Source organism: Xyrauchen texanus, chromosome 18 (assembly GCF_025860055.1).
Source record: "Xyrauchen texanus isolate HMW12.3.18 chromosome 18, RBS_HiC_50CHRs, whole genome shotgun sequence".
Lineage (NCBI taxonomy): Eukaryota > Metazoa > Chordata > Actinopteri > Cypriniformes > Catostomidae > Xyrauchen > Xyrauchen texanus.
Genome location: NC_068293.1, coordinates 21106391 through 21130478, shown reverse-complemented (window position 1 = coordinate 21130478; position 24088 = coordinate 21106391). Strand labels below are relative to the sequence as shown.

The 24088-nt window shown below is 43.6% G+C and overlaps 1 protein-coding gene across 1 annotated transcript in view; it reads right to left on the bottom strand.

The window, feature by feature from the left end:
• LOC127659150 (transmembrane protein 163-like) overlaps positions 1-24088 on the bottom strand; it is a 43067-nt gene that overhangs the window by 3869 nt on the left and 15110 nt on the right. Inside the window, exons 3-7 of the mRNA XM_052148820.1 lie at positions 13743-13786; positions 11629-11720; positions 6975-7071; positions 5140-5251; positions 126-267 (exon numbers count right to left, since the gene is read on the bottom strand). Coding sequence (XP_052004780.1) covers positions 126-267; positions 5140-5251; positions 6975-7071; positions 11629-11720; positions 13743-13786 — 487 coding nt within the window. The remainder of the gene's footprint in view (positions 1-125; positions 268-5139; positions 5252-6974; positions 7072-11628; positions 11721-13742; positions 13787-24088) is intronic.

Genomic DNA, 24088 nt, shown 5'->3' with positions numbered 1-24088 from the left:
CGTTGCTCTGTTTTTTTAAGCATCCTGACCAACCCAACATAGCAACATTGACCAAACTATTCTGCCTTATAGACACTAATGGTATGTTTTGTATGTAAAAAGATGATTGCATTGAATACACTTACTTGATCCCATAAGCTAGAATGATAAGTCCAATCAAGACCCCAATAGTTCCATCCAGGTACCAAACAGTTGAATTATGTTTAAACACCTCAGCACTAATGAGGATGGAAAAGCCCATGATGCCCCCAACCATAGAGTTAAAGCCTACAGAAAAAAATTATATAATTAGTATTTGAAAGATGAAAAGCCATATAATTACATTTTCTGTTTAGTCATAAAGTTCTGTGTGGAGTTTAGGAATCAAACAGATTCTAAATTACCATGTAAGTATATAAGTAAGTAAATAAATGCTAAATGAACAGCATCAGGCAATGATGTTTGATACTATTTACATACACTGCAATCGAATATGAGTGTGGATATGAATGGACATGAAATGTGAGACAAACGCATTTTTATTCTCAAACTAAGACTTTCTCGACACGTTTCATGTTTGGTCACTCCTCTAAACTAAATCCCACCACAAGTGGACAGAGGAGACACATTTAGGATGCATGTACATACCACGGGTAAACGGCAATCTGTCTCAGCTAACCAGTTTTGGTTTGATTTGTTCACCTGAGATGAATGTAAATACCAGGTGTAAACAGGGCCAAAGAGAAATGGTTAGGTTTTGCGGCCATATCTTTAGAAGTGTTTTTATCCCATAGAGATGTCCATGTTTTCTCTAGATCTCATTTGACAAAAGCAGTAGGCTAATTCTAGGTTGCATATAAACCATTTCAAGGATGTTAACAATAACAAAGGAATTAGAATGATACTGACCCTGAAGCACTTCTGGTATCATTACCGGATCCCTTAAATAAAGCTCTGAGTCAACATATTTTTTCAAAGAACATCAAACGTTTACCTGAAGTGACTAATCCAGATGTGCTGTTGATACTGAGTGTCTACACAAGAGAGGTGAAGAAATTGTATTGTAGATTAAATGCTTACAATTGTTTTCTCAGCGGACAGATCAGGAATATTGGATTGCTCCTATTATAATCAAGGAAGCCATTCAATAACGCTGTCTGCATAACCTGCAGACAAGATAAAGATTTATTTTCTTCTTTTTTTGTATTCTGACATAAAATGGTCCACATTTTAATATTTATATTTTATGACGATCGTGTTAACATAAGTAACGTTAATAGTGTTAAAGTCACTATTAATGAAGTGCCTCCCACTGTTGTTTTGAATGAGTTTGATTACTAGCAGTGCACTGAAGAAAGCTATGGGCTGAAACATTTTTTACTGGTCTGTTTTTAACTCTTTGCACTTTGCACTTTTTCACTATGCAAGTCTAAATTTAAAAAAAAATGTATTTTTTGATAGACCTTCTTGGTCTGCTCTTCATTTAGTGTGCGGACCACACGTGTTGTGGATTTTGATTACTATCGGGAAATGTTCAAGGAACAAAGACGCTACTTCCTTAAAACGATGAATATACCTTGAAAATGTCTATAAGCCTACATAATAGATGACTGAACAAAAGAGTCAAAAAGAGATAATTGGTTGACATTGGTCTCTATGACCATTTTTCATGAATATTATCTTTATGACACCTTCTCAGGTAAGAGTTTCAGAGACTTTTTTCTCTTCGATTCCACAGTTTGACAGTTATTTTTCTTCATTTTCGTTTATCTGGCTCTCCTAAATGACTTATGTGTTCAATTCCAGCATAAAAATAATAAATATTTCCTATTATATCTCAATGGAAAAAAGAAAAGAAAACTTTAAAAAGATTTCTGGGCTAATATTTTTGCAAGACTTTGTGTGTGTTTTGGTATATATCAGGGGAATTTACTTAAAGTTCCAAGAGGTCCAGTCTCTACATTTCCTATCCAGCAAATATCTGGACAATAACTTACATTTACATTTATGCATTTGGCAGACACTTTTATCCAAAGCGACTTACAGTGCAATTATTACAGGGACAACCAGAACAACCTGGAGTTAAGTGCCTTGCTCAAGGACACAATGGTGGTGGCCGTGGAGTTATAACCTGCGACCTTCTGATTAACAGCCCTGTGCTTTAGCCACTACGCCACCACCACTCCAACACAACTTACATGGTGTCAGTATGATCATTAATTTAAATAATTATTATATATTTCCAAGTTGACAGCATTAGTACTTTGTAAAAGAAGAAAAAAAAATCTTAAAGTCAAAACATTCTTGTAACAATTCAGTGATGGAAAGGAAGAAGCTGGGACTGCCTTGACAAACATGAAGACTTTTAATAAACACTTTTCAGTGTATAACATCTCTCTCTCCCATCTGATACCAGATACCAGTGTGTGGACATCTGCACTGTGGATTTTACTTTGTGGATTATTATCCGAGCAGTGTTTACCTGTGGATTACTTACCTGGTTCCAGCCACCTTTGCTCCTGTCCACATTGATCTGCATCGTCACCATTACCCTCATATTGACTGTTTGTTTCTCCTCTTGCCATCATCGTGCAGATTTATTCTGTTTTGTTCTGTGTGCTTATCAATAAACTGAACTCATTTATTCACCACATCCTTGGGCCTTTCTGACATTTCTGAAAGTTTTCTGCATTGTGTTTTAGCGAAAGATGTCAGTTTCCATCTATATTACTTTTCCTTGTTTCTCCGCTGCGGCCGTTAAAATACTCTGCACGTGGCCCCACATGTCTAATAACGCATGCGGAGTGTGAAAGTGTATAAATGAAACCTGTTCTGTAATAGAAAAAATATTCAAGTATACACAGCTCAGTTGTTTTGTCTCAAGGTTAGAAATGGTAAGACAGGGCAGCCAATGTCATGAAGTCTTGCGGTCCAAATGGAAACACACTGAGGTCCGGATCCGGACAGCATACCGCTTATTGGTGACCGCTGGTATACAGTGTATCTGGAAAGGATTCACAGCGCTTCACTTTTTCCACATTTTGTTGTTACAGCCTTATTCCAAAATTGATTAAATTAATTATATTCCTCAAAATTCTACAAACAATACCACATAATGACAATGTGAAAGAAGTTTATTTGAAATCTTTGCAAATTTATTAAAAATAAAAACGAAAAAAAATCACATGTACATAAGTATTCACAGCCTTTGCTAAATACTTTGTTGAAGCACCTTTGGCACCAATTACAGCCTCAAGTCTTTTTGTGTATGATGCTACAAGCTTGGCACTCCTATTTTTGGGCAGTTTCTCCCATTCTTCTTTGCAGGACCTCTCAAGCTCCATCAGGATGGATGGGAGTGTCAGTGCACAGCCATTTTCAGATCTCTCCAGAGATGTTCAAGTCGGCTCTGGTTGGACCACTCAAGGGCATTCAGAGAGTTGTCCCGTAGCCACTCCTTTGTTATCTTGGCTGTGTGCTTAGGGTCGTTGTCCTGTAAGAAGATGAATCTTCACCACAGTCTGAGGTCCTGAGGTCCTGAGGTCCAGAGCTCTGGAGCAGGTTTTCATCAAGGATGTCTCTGTACATTGTTGCATTCATCTTTCCCTCGATCCTGACTAGTCTCCCAGTTCCTGCCACTGAAAAACATCCCCACAGCATGATGCTGCCACCACCATGCTTCACTGTAGGGATGGTATTGGCCAGATGATGAGTGGTGCCTCATTTCCTCCAGACATGATGCTTGCCATTCAGGCCAAAGTGATCAATATTTGTTTCATCAGACCAGAGAACTTTGTTTCTCATGGTCTGAGAGTCCTTCAGGTGCCTTTTGGCAAACTCCAGGCGGGCTGTCATGTGCCTTTTACTGAGGACTGGCTTCCGTCTGGCCACTCTACCATACAGGCCTGATTGGTGGAGTGCTGCAGAGATGGTTGTTCTTCTGGAAGGTTCTCCTCTCTCCACAGAGAAACGCTGGAGCTCTGTCAGAGTCTCCATCAGGTTCTTGGTCACCTCCCTGACTAAGGCCCTTGTCCCCCGATTGCTCAGTTTGGCCAGGCGGCCAATTCTAGGAAGAGTCCTGGTGGTTCCAAACTTCTTCCATTTATGGATGATGGAGGCCACTGTGCTCATTGGGACCTTCAATGCTGCAGAAATGTTTCTGAACCCTTCCCCAGATCTGTGCCTACAATCCTGTCTCGGAGGTCTACAGACAATTCCTTGGACTTCATGGCTTGTGCTCTGACATGCACTGTTAACAGTGGGACCTTATATAGACAGGTGTGTGCCTTTCCAAATCATGTCCAATCAACTGAATTTACCACAGGTGGACTCCAATTAAGTTGTAGAAACATCTCAAGGATGATCAGTGGAAACAGGATGCACCTGAGCTTAATTTTGAGTGTCATGGCAAAGGCTGTGAATACTTATGTACATGTGATTTTTTCATTTATTATTTGTAATAATTTTTCAAAGATTTCAAACAAACTTCTTTCACGTTGTCATTATCGGGTATTGTTTGTAGAATTTTGAGGAAAATAATGAATTTAATAAATTTTGGAATAAGGCTGTAGCATAACAAAATGTGGAAAAAGTGAAGTGCTGTGAATACTTTCCGAATGCACTGTATATGGTTTACGAGGAAACTTTATTAGGTCACATACAGGTAATTACGAAGGCTATAAACATGGTTTATGAGAACACCCCATAGTGCAGGGCCACCCATAAAAGGGGAAAAAGGGGACAGCTTTCAGGGGCCCAGACACTAAGGTGGCCCAAGAGAGATAGATCAACACCCCCGATAGTGCTATGATGTCCGGAGTTCGCCCGGTACAGATTGCATGAGCGTGCATTGCCTGTGACAAATACCAGCGCTCCAACATATAATGCCGCAATATATGATAATATCCCAAACTTTAAATGTGTGTGTCTGTTTATGAGTACATGGTTTTATGCTATAAATGTGGTTTATGAGGACGTTTCTAGTATCCATAATTCAAATTGCTTAAAAAACATACAAAACAATGTTTTTCTTTTACTTTTGTGAGGGGTAGGTTTAGGGTTAAGGGATAGAATATATAGTTCATACAGTATAAAAATTAAGTCTATGGAGAGTCCTCATAAAGATAGTCGCACCAACATGCGTGTGTGTGTGTGTCATACCATCAGTGATTAGGGCTCTGCTGGTCAAAACCCTGCCCAACATGAACTTGGCAACAGCAAGAACGACACATGTGAAGCCACTGACAATGGAAACACTAAATAGGAAATCATCCTGACAGAGAGACAGATAATAACAAGATAAAAATTAAAACTTTAATTTTCATGTGATAGCAGAAATGTTGCAGTGATAGATTTCAAAATTGATTTCAAGAGAAAGTGTCCATATGTCAAAATCATAAATGTTCACATAAAAGCCAGAAGCCTTGAAGGCTAGTGGAAGTAAAAGAGCAATACATAGGTACCCCTTTATAAGAAAATTTAAGCAATATAATACTAGCAATATAAAAAAAAGACTTTAAGTTCTGCACCTTTGAAAGGGAATACTCAAAGCTTAAAAAGCTATTACAGATAATCCAAATGCATAAATGACCCCCATTTTCAGGTGCATCAGAGATTAACTACTGCTATTATTTGTCACTTTTGCTTCTCCATTGTATTTTCTCTTCAGACTAAGAATGTCTACTTTCCACCCACACAAAATCCAGAACCATTTCTCCCACATTTCTAATCAGACTGTCTGTTCAGTGGCCTTTATCTCTGAGTAACAGCTAAGAGCTAAATTCAGAGTCAATAGTTGAGACTTTCCTCTCATAAGCTGTAGACTGTCTAGATTAGTCTGCCAATTTAGATGAATTGGATTACACAGCTATTTAAAAAGGACACATCAGAGATTCAGAGTGGTGGCCATATCAAAGGTGCTGAAATGGAGAGGCCAGGTGATTAAATTAAAATAGTAATGAATGTTAGAAAGGAACTGCAAGACGATTGAATAAAAAAAAAGACAGGGTATTAGGGGTGGAAGCCCATTTCCTAATCATCCATCCCCAGTGGATAGATGAAATAGATGGCTTACAGCCAGCAGAAATTCACCATTAAAGCAGCTGCACTGCAGTGTCATTAGCTCTAATGGGGCAAAACAACATGGTCTGAATGAAAATATGAAAATGCCAATGTCTTTTCATTATCCCCTTTAAAGTTGTTGTTAAAGGAATAATTTACCCAAAAAGGTAAATGCTGTGATCACTTACTCACCCTTATCTTGTTCCAAACCTGTATGACTTTTTTCTTCTACTGTAGAAATCAGATGGAGATGTATGGCAGCTTGAAAGCCTCAGCAACCATTCACTTTCATTAAATTAAAAGGCTTGACTGAGACTGATAACTATCTACAGTTATTTCTCCCTTTGTATGATCCACAGAAGGAAGGAAGTCATACAGGCTTGGAACAACATAAGGGTGAGTAAATGTTGAGAGAATACCATTTTTTGGGTGAGTTATCCCTTAAAGATTGACTCATACCTTAGTCTTGACCCCCAAGCTGTGCTGCTGCATTATTGCAGATCCCTGAAACCTAATGTTTACCACAAACAGTGACCTGTCACTGACATCTACTGTATGTCTGCCTTCAGATTATTGCCATTTCCTTGAGTTTATTAGTATTTCAGGCTGAGGAGATGAAAACAGTGAGAAGTGCCAAGAGAAATAAATACAGAGTAAAAACACTTTGTAAAAAATGCTAAATTTAGACTTTCTCTGACTAATCACAATGAAGGTTATAAATATATATTGGAATGGAGCCAGTCTTTCATTTATTAATGGAAAATGACTAAACATGATGCTGTAACCTGAGACTGTAAAATCCACATCTGCCCTGATTTACAGTGTCTGTAGTGCACTGTAGCAGTCTCAAACATTTTCTCTGTGTCACTTGCATCATTATATTCACTGAAGGAAAAGTAAGAAATACTTAGTAATACCATGTACTATGAACTTACCACTTCAGGAAGAAGTTTGGTGGCCAGGTCATGGATGGCCTTTCCCAAAATACACATAGAGGACAAGATAAAAATCACTCCCAGGATCACACAAGCTCTGAGGATGAAAAAAGCAGAAAACTATAACATACATTCAATTAAATGCATGAGTTTTTCTGTAATATATGAATTTCACCACACAAAAAAAGTCAGTGTTTGTGTATTTTTGTCTAAACATATATCCAAATATACTGTACATCTGTTAAATAATATACATTTATGTGAGAAGCAGAATTGTGTAGATCATTTCAGAGAATCAGAATCAGAATCAGAATCAGAATCAGCTTTATTGCCAAGTATGCTTACACATACAAGGAATTTGTCTAGGTGACAGGAGCTTCCAGTCAACAACAATACAAACAATACCAAAAAAAACAGCAGCAAGGCATAGGTAATTAAAAACAAAAAAGAACACAAAATAAATAATTATACATATACGTACATAAACTCACCTTCATACATACCCACATACACACACGTAGTGCAAATCTAATACAATCTGTATATAAAGAACAAAAAACAGTATATTATGTACAGAGCAATGTAAGTAATGGCAGAAGTGGATAAGTTGGATAATATAATTTAAATTAAAATTAAACTGTGTATTGCACATAATTATTGCTCAATGGGGGTAATTTAACTGTTCATTAGATGGATGGCCTGAGGGAAAAAACTGTTCCTGTGTCTGACGGTTCTGGTGCTCAGTGCTCTGAAGCGCCGGCCAGAAGGCAACAGTTCAAAAAGGTAGTGGGCAGGGTGAGTGGGGTCCAGAGTGATTTTACCAGCCTTTTTCCTCACTCTGGAAGTGTATAGTTCTTGAAGGGAGGGCAGGGGGCAACCAATAATCCTCTCAGCAGACCGAACTGTCCTTTGTAGTCTTCTGATGTCTAATTTCGTGGCTGCACCAAACCAGACAGTTACTGAAGTGCAGAGGACAGACTCAATGACCGCTGAGTAGAACTGTTTCAGCAGCACTGGTGGCAGGTTGAATTTCCTCAGTTGGCGAAGGAAGTACAACCTCTGCTGGGCCTTTTTCACAATGGAGTCGATGTGTATCTCCCACTTCAGGTCCTGTGAGATGGTAGTGCCCAGGAACCTGAATGACTCCACTGCTGACACAGTGCTGTTTAGAATGGTGAGGGGGGACAATGTTGGGGTGTTCCTCCTAAAGTCCACAATCATCTCCACTGTTTTGAGCGTGTTCAGCTCCAGGTTGTTTTGACTGCACCAGACAGCCAGCCGTTCAACCTCCTTTCTATACGCAGACTCATCATCATCTCGGATGAGGCCGATGACAGTGGTGTCGTCTGCAAACTTCAGGAGCTTGACAGAGTGGTCCTTGGTGGTGCAGTCATTGGTGTACAGGGAGAAGAGTAGTGGGGAGAGCACACATCCCTGGGGGGCACCAGTGCTGATGGTACAGGTGGTGGAAGTGAATTTTCCCTGCCTCACAAGCTGCTGCCTGTCCGTCAGAAAGCTGGTAATCCACTGACAGGTAGAGGTGGGAACAGGGAGTTGGTTTAACTTAGTCCGGAGTATATCTGGTATGATTGTGTTGAAAGCCGAGCTGAAGTCCACAAAAGGATCCTTGCGTATGTCCCCGGTCTGTCCAGATGTTGCAGGATATGATGCAAACCCATGTTGACTGCATCATCCACAGACCTGTTTGCTCGATAAGCAAATTGAAGGGGGTCCAGAAAGGGTCCAGTGATGTCCTTCAGGTGGGCCAACACCAGTCTCTCAAATGACTTCATGACCACAGATGTCAGGGCGACAGGTCTGTAGTCATTAAGTCCTGTGATTTTTGGTTTCTTAGGGACGGGGATAATGACTGAGCGTTTGAAGCAGCATGGGACTTCACATTGCTCCAGTGATCTATTGAAGATCTGAGTGAAGATGGGGGCCAGTTGGTTAGCACAGGAACGAAGGCAAGCTGGTGAGATGCCATCTGGTCCTGGAGCCTTCCTTGTCCTTTGCTTCCGAAAGACACGGCACACATCGTCCTCACAGATCTTTAGTGCAGGTAGTGTAGCAGGAGGGGGAGGAGGGGGTTGCAGGAGGTGTTAATGGTTGTGTGAAATGAAGGTCCGAGTGCATGTGGGGTGTGAAATCGGGCCTTTCAAATCTGCAGTAAAACACATTCAGGTCGTCAGCCAGTCGTTGGTCCGCCACAGGGTTGGGGGTAGGAGTCCTGTAATTAGTAAGTTGTTTCAGGCCACTCCACACTGATGCTGGGTCGTTAGCTGAAAACTTGTTTTTCAGCTTCTCAGAGTAGCTTCTTTTAGCCACTCTGATTTCCCTATTCAGTGTGTTCCTGGCCTGATTATACAAGACTCTATCCCCACCCCTGTAAGCCTCCTCTTTGGCATGACGAAGCTGTCTGAGTTTTCCTGTGAACCATGGTTTATCATTGTTGAATGACAAAAATGTCCTAGTAGGGATGCACATATCCTCACAGAAACTGATGTATGATGTCACAGTATCTGTGAGCTCGTCCAGGTCTGTAGCTGCAGCTTCAAAAACACTCCAATCAGTGCAGTCAAAGCAGGCTTGTAGTTCCAGCTCTGCTTCAATAGTCCATCTCCTTATAGTCCTTACAACTGGCTTGGTTGATTTTAATTTCTGCCTGTAGGTCGGGAGAAGATGAACCAGACAGTGATCAGAGAGACCCAAAGCTGCACGTGGGACAGAGCGATATGCATCCTTTAATGTAGTATAGCAGTGGTCCAGTATATTCCTGTCTCTGGTGGGGCATGTAATGTGCTGTCTGTATTTGGGCAGTTCGCGTGTGAGATTTGTTTTGTTAAAGTCCCCAAGAATAATAATGACTGAGTCCGGGTATTGTTGTTCTGTGTCTGAGATTTGATCAGCCAGCTGTTGCAGCGCTAAGTTCCCAGACGCGTTTGGAGGAATGTAAACACTCACCAGAATAAACGAAGAAAACTCCCGCGGCGAGTAGAACGGCTTACAGTTAATAAAGAGCGCTTCCAGATTAGGACAGCACATCCTCTTTAGTGTTGTTACATCTGTACACCAACTTTCGTTGATGTAAAAGCATGTTCCACCACCTCTCGTTTTCCCCGTTAACTCCGCGATGCGATCCGCTCTGAACAGCTGGAAGCCCGGCAGATGTAATGCGCTGTCCGGAATGGCTTCACTCAACCAGGTTTCAGTGAAGCACAGTGCAGCAGAGTTTGAAAAGTCCTTATTAGTATGTGTGAGGAGATGTAGTTCGTCCGTTTTGTTGGGAAGAGAGCGGAGATTCGCGAGATGAATGCTCGGCAGTGCTGTTCGAACGCCGCGCTGACGGAGTTTAACCAGCGCGCCAGCTCGTCTCCCTCGCCTGCGTCTCGTAGCGCATCTAAACAACACAGCAGCGCCTCCAACTAAAATGTCCAGCAAAACGTCCGAATATTGAAAAACCGGGAAAAGATTATCTGGTATGTGCTGCTGAATGTTCAGCAGTTCGTCCCTGGTAAAACTGATTGGTAAAAGATTGCTAAACACAGGACAAACTAACAAAAACAACAAAAGAATTGAAGAGCTCCACACCGAGGCGGCCATCTGCGGCGCCATGTTGTATGACAATTCCGCCATGTTGTATGACAATACAACTTAAGAATAAATCTTAAATAATTTTATTTATTTTTACCCCATTGGAAATCGTTTTTAACTTGATTGAAGTATAAACCTAGCTACATTTCAGACTAAAGGTCTAATAACACCAAGCCTATTCTATATGCTTTGAATAAACAAACAGCCTCTTATTGTCAGTTGACCTATATATTATCTATCTTTGGCAATTTTGTGTGGCTGGTGTTGGTTCATGGTCAAGCAATAACATTTACAGTTCTCTAAAGGTGACCTGGGAACTACTATATTAACTGAATTAAATGTATTTATAAATGCTTTGCTTTTATAGTAAAGCTACAGAAAACTGAACCGCTCTGAATCTGCCCACAATACTACAGAATAGTCCAATTTCCTGTCCATGGGTGCACCTACAGAGACATGCACTTTTTCTTCAGTGTTGTTCTATAAATCTTCCTCTCTGACACATCGACCTGTGAAATTAGATTCACAAGCCCCCAGAGACAGAGGATGAATCCAGCAGCAGAAGCCTTTAACAATGTAAAGCCACCCGAATTGAGACAGTCAAGGTGAAAACCAGAAACAAGAGATGTGTGATCACTCAATATACTTGATAAATTAAACAAACATGTTCAGCCTTTAAAATGCTTTATTGAATGTCTGGCAGAATTTAGGTGATAATAATTTGATTTCAAGATGTTTAATCACAATGTCAAGTAGCTTTTGACTGATTTCCACAGACCAGGTTTTGCACTGACCAGAAAAAAATCTAATATTCATAGATCCTTTATAAATAAATATCTTTAACATCAGTCTATAAAAGAATTAGTGCTGCTATTCGTGGTGCATATATTACATAATTTATAATAATGCAAATTTTTATTGTTTTAAGAACAGACTTGTTTTTAGTATTTTTGGAAAAATGGTTGCTGAGGAAGCATTTTGCATCAGTCATTTGATGCAGGCTTTCTGCACCATGCAATGCCCTACATATCACAAACAGATTGTTTTTTTGTTTACTCACATGTATTCTCTATGGGCAGAGTGAACTGCTGCAGCGTTGCTATAGCGCCATAGCACTATAATGGAGGAAAGAACATCTAACGTTGCATCAAACTGTAAAACAACAAGGATTCATTCCTTAGTGCTATAGAGATTATAAACATCACATCAACCAATGATTGTCCTGTAGTAGTCCAATGATACATTAGTCTAAAGAAACATTCCAAGATTTGCTTTAAATAACTAAACATCGTCAGTAAACTGCTTAAATATATATATACATAGCAAAATACACACTTTCTGACATCTTAAAATGTCTAAAGAAACAAAATCAGTTTCATAAAAGAAGTCATTACATGAGGAATACAATTTCCCTTGATATTTTGATCAAGAAGTCATTGTACTATAAAAACAATACTGTGAGTTTCAGAGTTCAAAGCTTCCTATCCAGTCCAAAAAGTGCATTTATTTTTTCCACTCTACAAAAATGAATAGTTTTGAGATAGGATATTGTGACATCACAGTGTAGTGTCATTTTCATTGTCCCGCCTCCACAACATGGACGTATTCATCACGGCTGGTGAGTTGACTGAGAGACCGGCTGGGATAGTGCAAAACTGAAAGTGGTACTACTGTAACTTTAGTAGTCAGGAGTTTATCAAATGTTTGGATTTTTGGATTCATGGAAGAAATTAATTCTTAATAAGAAACTTGTAACAGTGGCAACAAATTTGGACACAGCAGTGATGGCAGTGAGTAACAAGTGTAATTATTTATCTGCCTGTGTTTATTTGATATGTAATGAATTGTATATTCAACCATTTTTATAGCAAAATAAAAGGTGTCTGCTTTTCAGTGATGTTTGCAGACATGCATTACATGTTCACTGGCAAAAAATAAACATCCTCTCACAACTTTCAACTGCTTTTATTTTCAGCAAACTTAACATGTGTAAATATTTGTATGAACATAAAAAGGTTCAACAACTAAGACATAAACTGAACAAGTTTCACAGACATGTGTGTAACAGAAATGGAATTATGTGTCCCTGAACAAAGGGGGGGGTCAAAATCAAAAGTAACAGTCAGTATCTGGTGTGGCCACCAGCTCCATTAAGTACTGCAGTGCATCTCCTCCTCACAAATCGCACCAGACTTTTGCTGTGAGATGTTACCCCAATCTTCCACCAAGGCACTTGCAGTTCCTGGACATTTCTGGGGGGAATGGCCCTAGCCCTCATCCTTCGATCCAACAAGTTACAGATGTGCTCAATGGGATTGCGATCCGGGCTCTTCGCTGGCCATGGCAGAACACTTACATTCCTGTCTTGCAATCACACACAGAATGAGCAGTATGGCTGGTGGCATTGTCATGCTGGAGGGTCATTTTGGGATGAGCCTGCAGCAAGGGTACCACATGAGGGAGGAGGATATCTTCCTTGTAATGCACAGCAATGAGATTGCCTGCAATGACAAGCTCAGTCTGATGATGTTGTTACATGTGGTCTGCCACAGCAAGGATGATCAGCTGTTCTTCCTGTCTACCTGTAGTGCTGTCTTAGGCGTTTCACACTACGGACATTGCAATTTATTGCCCTGGACACATCTGCAGTCCTCATGCCTCCAAACAGCATGCCTCAGGCATGTTCACGCAGATGAGCACGGACCTGGGCATCTTTCTTTTGGTGTTTTTCAGAGTCAGTAGAAAGGTCTCTTTAGTGTCCTACGTTTTTATAACTGTGAGCTTAATTGCCTACCGTGTAAGCTGTTAGTGTCTCAATGACCGTTCCACAGGTGCATGTTCATTCATTGTTTATGGTTCATTGAACAAGCATGGAAAACATTGTTTAAACCCTTTACAATAAAGATCTGTAAAGTTATTTTGATTTTTACAAAATTATCTTTAAAATAAAATTTCCTGAAAAAGAGATGTTTCTTGTTTTTTTGTGCAAAAAAGTTTAACTAACATTGTGAGTGAAACTCAAGGAAGAAAAAAAAAAATATATATATATATATATAAATATAATGACCCCTTTAATGTACCTCTAAAAGGCTCCAACATGCCACAGATTTACCTAAATAAATTAACTTCATGAGATTTCATGACAAATAATCCATAACAATATAGATTACTTACAGCAAATCCAAATGCTGATGCACTGTGTCTCATGAAGGATACAGCTAGAGGAGAGCAAAACAAGAATAGGAAGAGAGAAAATGTAGCTATATTAATATAGCACTTTATAGCATTGACTAATGTACCTTCTGTTGGATGTTATTTTGTTTGTTCTTTTTCTTTTTTTAAATGATTAGCATGAAGTCGTTTTTGGCTACAAAACATTTCAATTTGATTTCGTCATGTTTTTTAACATTGACAATACCATGTTATTCCCTGAAGTGTAAATAGCATGGTATACGAATATAATCATTCAGTGACATATTGTATTAAAGTACCATCTGTATTACCATGATACTACCTTTGTATAATGGTATCAGCACAGTACTTTTTAGGGAAATCAATGAGTCACAAAAAATGTATATCTCTAATTGTTTTTCTTCCACTAAAAATCTCATTATTATACAGAAATCTGAAATGTGCCTTTAAGACCACATTCCTTTTTCTCAAAATTGTGAAATTCTCTATACATCCAAGTTTAAAATCACATTCCTTTAATAAACTGAATTGAAGAGAAACTGAACAGCAGAAAAGCAGAGTCTTTAACAGTCTTTTTGACGGGCCAATTCAGTGTTGGTCAGCAGAGGGCATCAGACAATGCTTCTGGAAAGATTAGAAAGGAATTGTTACTGTTGTGAAACAGTAGTGTTTCAGATTCACTAAAATATTGTGAAGTAATTTAAAATGTCATTTGGTAACACCTAATTTAAAAAAAAATGTATTCAAGTAAAACATTTTTAATATGACTGAATATGGTTTTTACAGTGTAAAGAAAATTACTTCAATGATCAGCTCTGAGCCGAAACCTATAGTATCCCAAGTGTTCACATGGAAGAATGACCACATTTTGTCTAATGTACAATGTTGTACTAAAATTCAGTACTACTCTTTATTAATATAGAGTAACTTAGGGAGGGCTTGGGTAGCTCAGTGAGTATTGACATTGACTACCACCCCTGGAGTCATGAGTTCGAATTCAAGGTGCGCTGAGTGACTCCAGCCTGGTCTCCTAAGCAAACAAATTGGCCGGTTGCTAGGGAGGGTAGAGTCACATGGGGTAACCTCCTCATGGTCCCAATTAGTGGTTCTCACTCTCAATGGGGCACATGATAAATATTGCGAGGATTGCGGAGAGTAGCATGAGCCTCCAAGTGCTGGGAGTCTCCTCGGTGTCATGCACAACGAGCCACATGATAAGATGCACGGATTGATGGTCTCAGAAGCAGAGGCAACTCAGACTAGGTGAGTAACCGAGCCACCGCAAGGACATACTAAGTAGTGAGAATAGGGCAATCCGAATTGGGGAGAAAAAGGGAGAAAATTTAAAAATATATAGAGTAACTTACATGTTAGACACAATAGGGTCAGTTATTTTGCTTTGAAACCAAAAATCGTTCCCAACGCAGCTAAAGCAGGGTCAATTGGTGATGACAAGCAATGCACAGACTGTAAGCTTATTTGGAATGCCACTAACAAAGACAAGCAGAGTGATACAAACAGTAAAGAGCTCCGGTGCTATTACTGTACTGTATGTTAAATATCATAACTCAATTAGATAAGTGGACCTGAACTAACAGTGTAATGAATTGAAAAAGGCCGCCCACTGTGCTCTTACAGAACTCTTTTGACAAAGCTCTCTGACTATGGAGATGTTTGGCTCTCCACTTTACCAGCCATGAGCTTAAATTTGTGAAGCTCTATTTGCTGCCCCCTCTTGGGTTGAGAACCTCTCACTGTTCTATTGATCTCTAACTTTAAAAACTGACTCTAACACCATGTGTCATAGCAACAGAGGGGCTAGACACCACATGATATCTTCCACTGTGCTCCTCCCTCTGCCTCTTTGTCTTGAACAGATTTGACCAAAACCAAAAACCTGGATCTGTTGTTATGTATGGAAACAAATGTAGGGATTTTTGTTTTCTTGTTTTCCAGCAAAAAGTTGGACTGACGAAGGCAGTAACCTGCAGTTGTTACCTTAAAGCGATAGTTCACCCAAAAATATAAATTATCTTCATTTACTCATGCCATCCCATATGTGTATGACTTTCTTTCTTCTGCAGAACACAAATTAAAACATTTTGTAAAAATATATTTTAGCTCTGTAGGTCCTCACAATGCAAGTGAATGGGTGTCAAAAAATGTTATGCTCGGAAAAGCACATAAAGGCAGCAAAAAAGTTATCCATATGATTCCAGTGTTTTATCTCCAGAAGTGATATGATAGGTGTGGGAGAGAAACAGATGAATATTTAAGTAACTTTCCCTGCCCATTAGGGGGTTATATGCATGAAGAATGTGAATCACCAAAACCACAAGAAGAATGTGAAAGTTAATGTGGAGATTGACTGAGCGGGGAGCAGAATTTATAATAAAAAAGGATTTAAAAATGATCTGTTTCACACCCACACCTATCATATCGTTTCAGAAGACATTGTTCCCCTTCTGTCGCTCTCTCCACGTTGTGTCAGAGAAGCGACACTAGGGGTCTCTCTTGAGCGCCGATATTCACCTCTGAACTATGAAAAAAGGCCAATGAGAGTTGGCAACCAGTATTTGCATGTCCCGCCCCCGGACATACGGGTATTTAAGCGGCGCAAATACGGGAGTTCATTCAGAAAATGTCTTCGGAGCCGATGGTCATGTTTGCAGACTGCTGCATTTACACACCGAGTTCCTGCTATCCTCTGCTGCATGCTGTTGGATTCTACGGCGCACAACAGCGGCTTTCTCCTGTTTGCACGGCTGTGCACTTCCTGCCCCTGAGCGCATCGACAGTTGCAGATAAGAAAGATCTCTCACGAGTTCTTTCATTCATAAAAGAGTGATTTTATTTAAAAGAGTAATTTCCTCTAAAAGAGCAAAAAACACAGCGGCGTTGAACGTCCTTTTAAGGACGCGTCTTTATAAAGATGCCTTTCCGCCCCTGTGTTGTTCCTGGATGCGGTAGAGTACTCTCCGCTTCCGACGGCCACAGGCGTTGTCTCGTGTGTCTGGGCAGTGATCACACTGAGGCTGCGTTTGTGGATGGTTCATGTTCTCATTGCGAGAACATGACCATGACAACGTTAGCGATCGCGGCTTGCTTACAACCGTAAGCAAGCCACTCCAGCCGCCCCCCGCGTCGCTCCTTCTTCCCACGGGATTGAGGACGATGCGGCTGGCGATGGAGGCGATTCGGGGATGGCAGCAGGTGCAGCTCCGCCGGGTACGCCCCCTCGGACCACCCGCGCCCCGGCACGCTCGTTGACTCCCGTCCCCGCTCGAGGTGGCGGCGACTCGCCTCACAGCCAGTCTGCCTACCCTCTTGCGATGGAATCAGATGAGTTCGCCGCGACATCAGAGGGTGTGGGCTCTGATGCTGAGGGTTCCTCTGGGCTGCCGCCTTCGGGCTTGCATGCCCAGGAGGAGGCCGACGCACAGATGTCCGATATGCTTTCCCGGGCAGCCAACAGCGTGGGCCTGGATTGGAACCCTCCATCCTCCCCACAGCCATCACGGCTGGACGATTGGTTCTTGGGCGTGAGGCGCTGCTCACAGCCTCGCCCCCGGTTCCTTTCTTCCCGGAGGTGCATGATGAGCTGACGTCTTCGTGGAGAGCACCCCTCTCCACTCGTCGCACCGCCACCTGCTCATCCGCCCTCGCCACCCTCGACGGCGGAGCGTGCCACGGGTACACGGAGATCCCCCAGGTGGATAGAGCTGTTGTGCTCCACTTATGTCCCGGAAGCACTACCACCTGGCAGGGCCGCCCTGTACTCCCTTCCTGGTCCTGTAGAGCAACATCCTCGCTCACCGCGAAGGCCTACAGCGCTACCGGACCTGCAGGTTCCGCCCTGCATGCCATGGCTCTCCTGCAGGTCCACCAAGCCAAGGCAATTCGCAACATGCACGGGGGTTGCCCTGATCCCGACACGCTGCAGGAACTGCGCTCAGCGACCGACCTCACCCTGAGAGCGATGAAGGTCACAGCGCAGGCATTCGGGCAGGCGATGGCCACTCTGGTGGTCCAGGAACGTCAGCAATGGCTGGACTTGGTTGAGATGCGTGAAGCTGACAAGACTCGCTTCCTCAACGCCCCTGTCTCCCAGTTCGGCCTCTTCGGCGACACCGTTGAGGACTTTGCCCAGCAGTTCTCCCTGGTGAAGAAGCAGACGGAGGCCATTTCGCACATCATGCCGCGCCGCAAGCTTGCCGCCACGGCCCAGGCCCCACCTGCTCGCCGAGGGCGTCCTCCCGCGGCCAGAAGACCTTCTGCTCCGCCCCAACCTGGGCCCAGCTCTCAGCCCCGGCGTCGAGCAAACCGCAGGAAGCGTACGCCCCCTGCCTCACGGACCCCTTCGAGGACCCGGAAGGCTCCCAAGCGTCCCTGAGACAGCGGACCCAGAGGACGAGAAGTTAGCTCCGGAGGTGGTAAGACCACTCCGTCCCCCGGTGGAGGGCCGGGAGGAGAATCTTTTGTTTTTTCATTTGCCGCACCCCCTGACGGGGGCTGCGGTACCCAAATTCTCAATAAAAGAGCTATTTCCTTTACCTCTGGGTCACATGGCCCGCAAATGCCGTTCTCACGGCACTTTGCTTTCAGGCCTCAACAGTCTCGGCGCCCAGGATGCGGTGCTTCCGCCCTCAGCCCCACGACTGTTCCCCGGCCGGCCGGTTCAGACGAGTCCAGAGGACGCCAGCATCAGACCTCCTCCTCAGTCACGAACCCGCCCCCTGCCGGGTGCGCGGAACAAGGTAAGTGCTTTGAGTTTATTCTCAGCACCAGAGCCTCGGGACGCCACAGCGCCTCCCGACGCCGCGTTACCTGTTCCGCACCGCTGCGAAGCCCCGCCGGGTACGTCCAAAATACTCGTCCCCTTGGTGCCCCTAGCACGGAGCTTAGAGGCATGGCTTTCACTGCCCAGCTCGTCACGGTGGCTGCACCGGACCATCCGACTCGGTTACGCAATTCAGTTTGCCAGGTCTCCGCCCCCCTTCGTGGGCGTTCGTTCCTCCGCAGTGCACGGCGAACATGCCCACTCCCTGCGTGAGGAAATCGCCTCCCTTCTAATCAAGGACGCGATAGAGCCTGTCCCTCCGACCGAAACGAAGAAGGGTTTCTACAGCCCTTACTTCGTTGTACCCAAGAAAGGCGGCGGCATACGACCGATCTTGGACCTGCGAGTTTTCAATCGGACCTTGTCCAAACTCCCGTTCAAAATGCTTACCCAGAAACAAATTCTATCTGGCGTCCGGCATCTAGATTGGTTCGCAGCGGTAGACCTGAAGGACGCGTACTTCCACGTCTCAATTCGCCCTCGGCATCGACCCTTTCTATGGTTCGCGTTCGACGGCCAGGCGTATCTGTACAAGGTCCTCCCTTTCGGCCTGTCTCTGTCCCCTCGCGTCTTCACGAAGGTCGCAGAGGCGGCTCTTGCCCCGCTACGAGGAGCGGGCATAAGCATACTCAATTACCTTGACGATTGCCTCATTTTGGCCTCCTCGCAGGAATTACTATGTGCACACAGAGACCAGGTGCTTGAACACCTCGGCCGTTTAGGGTTTCAGGTCAACTGGGAAAAGAGCAAGCTCACCCTGGTCAAGAGCATCTCTTTTCTCGGTTTGGAGTTAGACTCAGTCTCAATGACAGCACGTTTCTCCAACGAGCGTGCTCAGTCAGTGCTGGAATGCCTCGCTTCTTTCGAACCAGGCACTTTGAAACGTTTCCAACGGCTCCTGGGGCATATGGCATCCTCCGCGGCAGCCGCGCCACTGGGGTTGATGCATATGAGACCACTTCAGCATTGGCTCCAGACTCGAGTCCCGAGACGAGCATGGCGCCACGGCACGCACGGCGTGGAAGTTACCCCCGCCTGCCGCCAAACCTTCAAACCCTGGACAGACCTCTGCTTTCTACGGGCAGGAGTACCCTTGCAGCAGGTGTCCCTCCGCGTTCTGGTTACAACCGACGCCTCCAAATTGGGTTGGGGCGCCGTGTGCAACGGGCGCGCAGCCGCAGGCCGGTGGAACCGAGGCCCGCTGCGCTGGCACATCAACTGCCTAGAGCTGCTGGCCGTTTTTCTTGCCCTGAAGAAATTTCTTCCGTTGATTCGTGGCAAGCATGTCCTAGTCAGGACAGACAGCACCACGGTGGTGGCCTACATAAACCGCCAAGGCGGAGTACGCTCCCTCCACATGTCACAGCTCGCCCGTCGTCTCCTCCTTTGGAGTCAGCAGCGACTGGAGTCACTGCGCGCCACTCACATCCCCGGCAACCTCAATGTGATAGCGGACGCGCTGTCAAGGCAAAACTTGCCCGGCGGAGAGTGGAGGCTCCACCCCCAATCGGTCCAGCTGATTTGGGACAGGTTCGGCAAGGCCCAGGTAGACCTGTTTGCCTCCCAGGAAACCTCCCACTGTCCGCTCTGGTATGCCCTCACAGAGGCTCCCCTTGGGACAGATGCTCTGGCGCACAGCTGGCCCGCGGGGCTGCGCAAGTACGCTTTCCCCCAGTGAGCCTTCTTGCACAGGTGCTATGCAAGGTCAGGGAGGACAAGGAGCAAGTCACTCTGGTGGCCCCCTACTGGCCCAACCGGACGTGGTTTTCGGATCTCACGCTCCTCATGACAGCCCCTCCCTGGCGAATTCCCCTGAGGAAGGACCTTCTTTCTCAGGGACGGGGCACGCTCTGGCATCCGCATCCAGACCTCTGGAATCTCCACGTCTGGTCCCTGGACGGGACGCGGAGGATCTAGCCGGCCTACCTTCGGCCGTCATAGACACTATTAACCAAGCCAGAGCCCCTTCGACCAGGCATCTTTACGCCCTGAAGTGGCGTCTGTTCGCGGACTGGTGTTCTTCCCGAGCCGAAGACCCGCAGAAGTGCGCAGTTAGGTCAGTGCTCGTGTTTCTTCAGGAGAGGCTGGAGAGGAGGCTGTCCCCCTCCACCCTCAAGGTGTATGTTGCCGCTATCGCGACCCACCACGACACGGTAGACGGCAAGTCTCTTGGTAAGCACGACTTAATCGTCAGGTTCCTAAAAGGTGCCCGGAGACTCTGTGTTTTCCTTAGGCAGTTACAGCTGCCTCGGGTGCCGTGCTGTATGCTTCCCCCCTCTGCGAGGCTGGATCTACCACCGCACTACTGTTCCGCATAAGACCTAAGTATAGGCCATGCGATGTATTTGCCACTCAAAATTTGCCTCCCCTCCCGGGTAGGTGTGGCCCGCTCTAATAAGGGCTAAGACCCCCTTCCCTCAATGCGTGTAAGGGCCCCAGCCGTAGTTGCTCTATGCGAGAAACATAGAGAGAAAAGAGGCCCAGCCAGGCTGGCCCGTTCCCATGTTGGCGGCCGTCACCTTGTTCCCCCTCCAGGGTAACGATAAGGAATCCTGATGGCTTAAATGGGGTATTGGGAAAGGGTACGTGCAGCCTGATACAGTTGGTCGTTCTGCACGTAGGAATACCTGCTCGCTCCAGTATCAGCGGATCACGTACACGGCTCAGCGCATGGCTCTTTTTAAGTGGACCCCTAGTGTCGCTTCTCTGACACAACGTGGAGAGAGCGACAGAAGGGGAATGTCTAGGTTACGTATGTAACCTCCGTTCCCCGATGGAGGAACGAGACGTTGTGTCTCCCCTGCCACGTCGCTGAGCCGAGCCCCTGTTGTGGCCGGACCATTTCCGGCTCCTCAGAAAAATCCTGAATGAACTCCCGTATTTGTGCCGCTTAAATACCCGTATGTCCGGGGGTGGGACATGCAAATACTGGTTGCCAACTCTCATTGGCCTTTTTTCATAGTTCAGAGGTGAATATCGGCGCTCAAGAGAGACCCCTAGTGTCGCTTCTCTGACACAACGTCTCGTTCCCTCCATCGGGGAACGGAGGTTACATACGTAACCTAGACGTTTTAACCACTAGAGACGTATGGACTACTTTTACGCTGATTTATGTGATTTTTGGAGCTTACATTGTATGGACCAAAAGAGCTGAGAAATTATTCTAAAATTCTTAATTTGAGTCCAGCAGATGAAAGAAAGTCATACACATCTGGGATGGCATGAGGGAGAGTTAATAATGAGAGAATTTTCATTTCTGAGTGTACTATCCTTTTAAGGTGCTATTTCTACCTGATCTAACCCTTTTTGTTGGTGCAACCTAATGTAGTCCAGTTATGTCAGACATGTTAAACAATATATTTTTACCTTGAATAAAACAGTTATTTTAGATGTTACCACATTAAGCGCATATTTTAGGCTAACATGTTTTCAGTGTAATATTAATTAACAGAATACCTGCAAAGTGCAAATAATCCTAAAAGCCCTAAACGTGTGTAATTATTTGCTGATAAAATGCATAAACTTGGAAAAAGTTGTGCAAATATGGACAAAAATCAAGTACTATACAGGTATCTGCTAAAAAAAAATTCTATAAAAACTGTTTTTCTTTTTTCCAAATACACTTCCCAGAATGCATATTGGCCTATATGTACAGTATAAAATACTTTCTATATAAATCTCTGCACACCATAGGCATGAATGTGTAGATCAAAGAATCCAGCTTTATGTCAGTGTAGTATAGGGAACACGCCTGAAGAAGTAGGTCAAGAAAAGTGTAAATGCCTCTAGTCTCCCATATTAGTTCCAAATTAAGTATTAACCTGTAAAACACAAAAGGATTTGTCATTCTCTGCTGTCTCTCATAAAGGCTCCATTGGAGATTTGAGGTTGGCGCAGACAATTGACAAAAAGCAGCTTTGACTCAGAGAAACTACTGCAAACTTAAAGTTAGAACTCAACACTGCAACACAGACAAATATTCTGTCAAAACCCACACCGCTCTTTTTCTGACAAAGCTAAATGAGATGAGACTCACAGCTAGGTGTTTGCTAACAAGACACAAGGCAACTAGAGCAAGAGAGTAAGAGAGAGAGAGTAAGATGGCTGGCACATCTATTCTGGTTCTCACTTTACCTCAATTTCACTTTCAATTGAAACTGTCTCAGGTGTATGGTCAGGCTTGCTGTACTTAGTGAATATGACAAAGTTTAATTAGAAAACATCTGTAATTGTTTCTGCATTTTTACATCTAATCAGGGAAAAAACAATTATCAGGTTAAAATAGCATGTTACCACTCACATTTTAAATTAATCTTTTCACTGAAAGACTCTTTGTAATGAATGAGCAATGGTTGGAGAACCCCTCTCTCAGTGCTTGGGGCTGATAATGGCCACCACTCCACACCACAGTTTCATCACACTAATCCCTGTCTCGAAAGAACTGAGCTGACTGGGGATGTCGTTCTCTTACAAGACTGTGTTTGCAGTGAATTTCAATGGAGAGTAGGGACATCAGTGAAATAGAAAGTGGATTTTTGTCCTACCTGCTTTCTAATTATTTGATTTCACAGAGAGAGTGGAATTGATTTGCTTTGAAATTTCACCATCAAATATACATGTCAAAGCTTTACTTTTTATTTCAGGTTGTGATTGACTTGACATGTCATGATGGGTAATGTCATGATTCTTTTTTATAATAACTGACGGTTGTACAGAGCAGCTAATTCTTTGCTTTGAGAAGAAAGGAAATAATCTGCCATCCATTTTCTGACTGTGGAAATATATTTAGAATGGACTGACTCATTTGTCACCCAGTGTCTTACTTGTTCTGGTGCAATCTATTTGCAATCAATTTTTGAAGCACCACAGAAAGTGATATTTTGAAAGACTGTAGGCTAATTTGCAATGCAACTGAATGCAAACTCTTCAAGAAGTAGCCACGCTAAGGCACAGTAGCTATCACAACAATTCTCTTCCTCTGCTCTGCTGCAATATGTTGTCTTTAATAATTCACGTCCAGGGACATTTAACAAATGCAGAGTAGAGTTTACCACACTCTCAGCTCCAGTGCGGCTAACCAGCCTGATCTCACAGTGAACTCAAAAGAGTAGGTCAACTTTTCTTTAGCAAAAATTGGTATATGCCGAACGAAAATGAAAATGCTGCCCCTAGTGGCCAAGGCGGGAAGTGTCATAGAGCGTATAGACATGGGTGAGCTTTGTTTATGTCCAGGAGAGGTTGCCAAAAGCTAGTTGTGAATCAAGTTCTTTTCAGCTGTACAGAATGTAATACAATGAAGAGGAATGCATATTTTATGGACTCTACCCCCCAACCCAAACCTAAACCTAACCAGAAGTGGAGTAAAATTAAATGTTATGGGGAAAAGTGCAACCTCCAATTCATGCTCATCATTGATTATGCAAACATGATTACCTCCTGGTTTCAACGTGGATAGGAACCTGGGTCTCTCACCCTTCTAATGCAACAC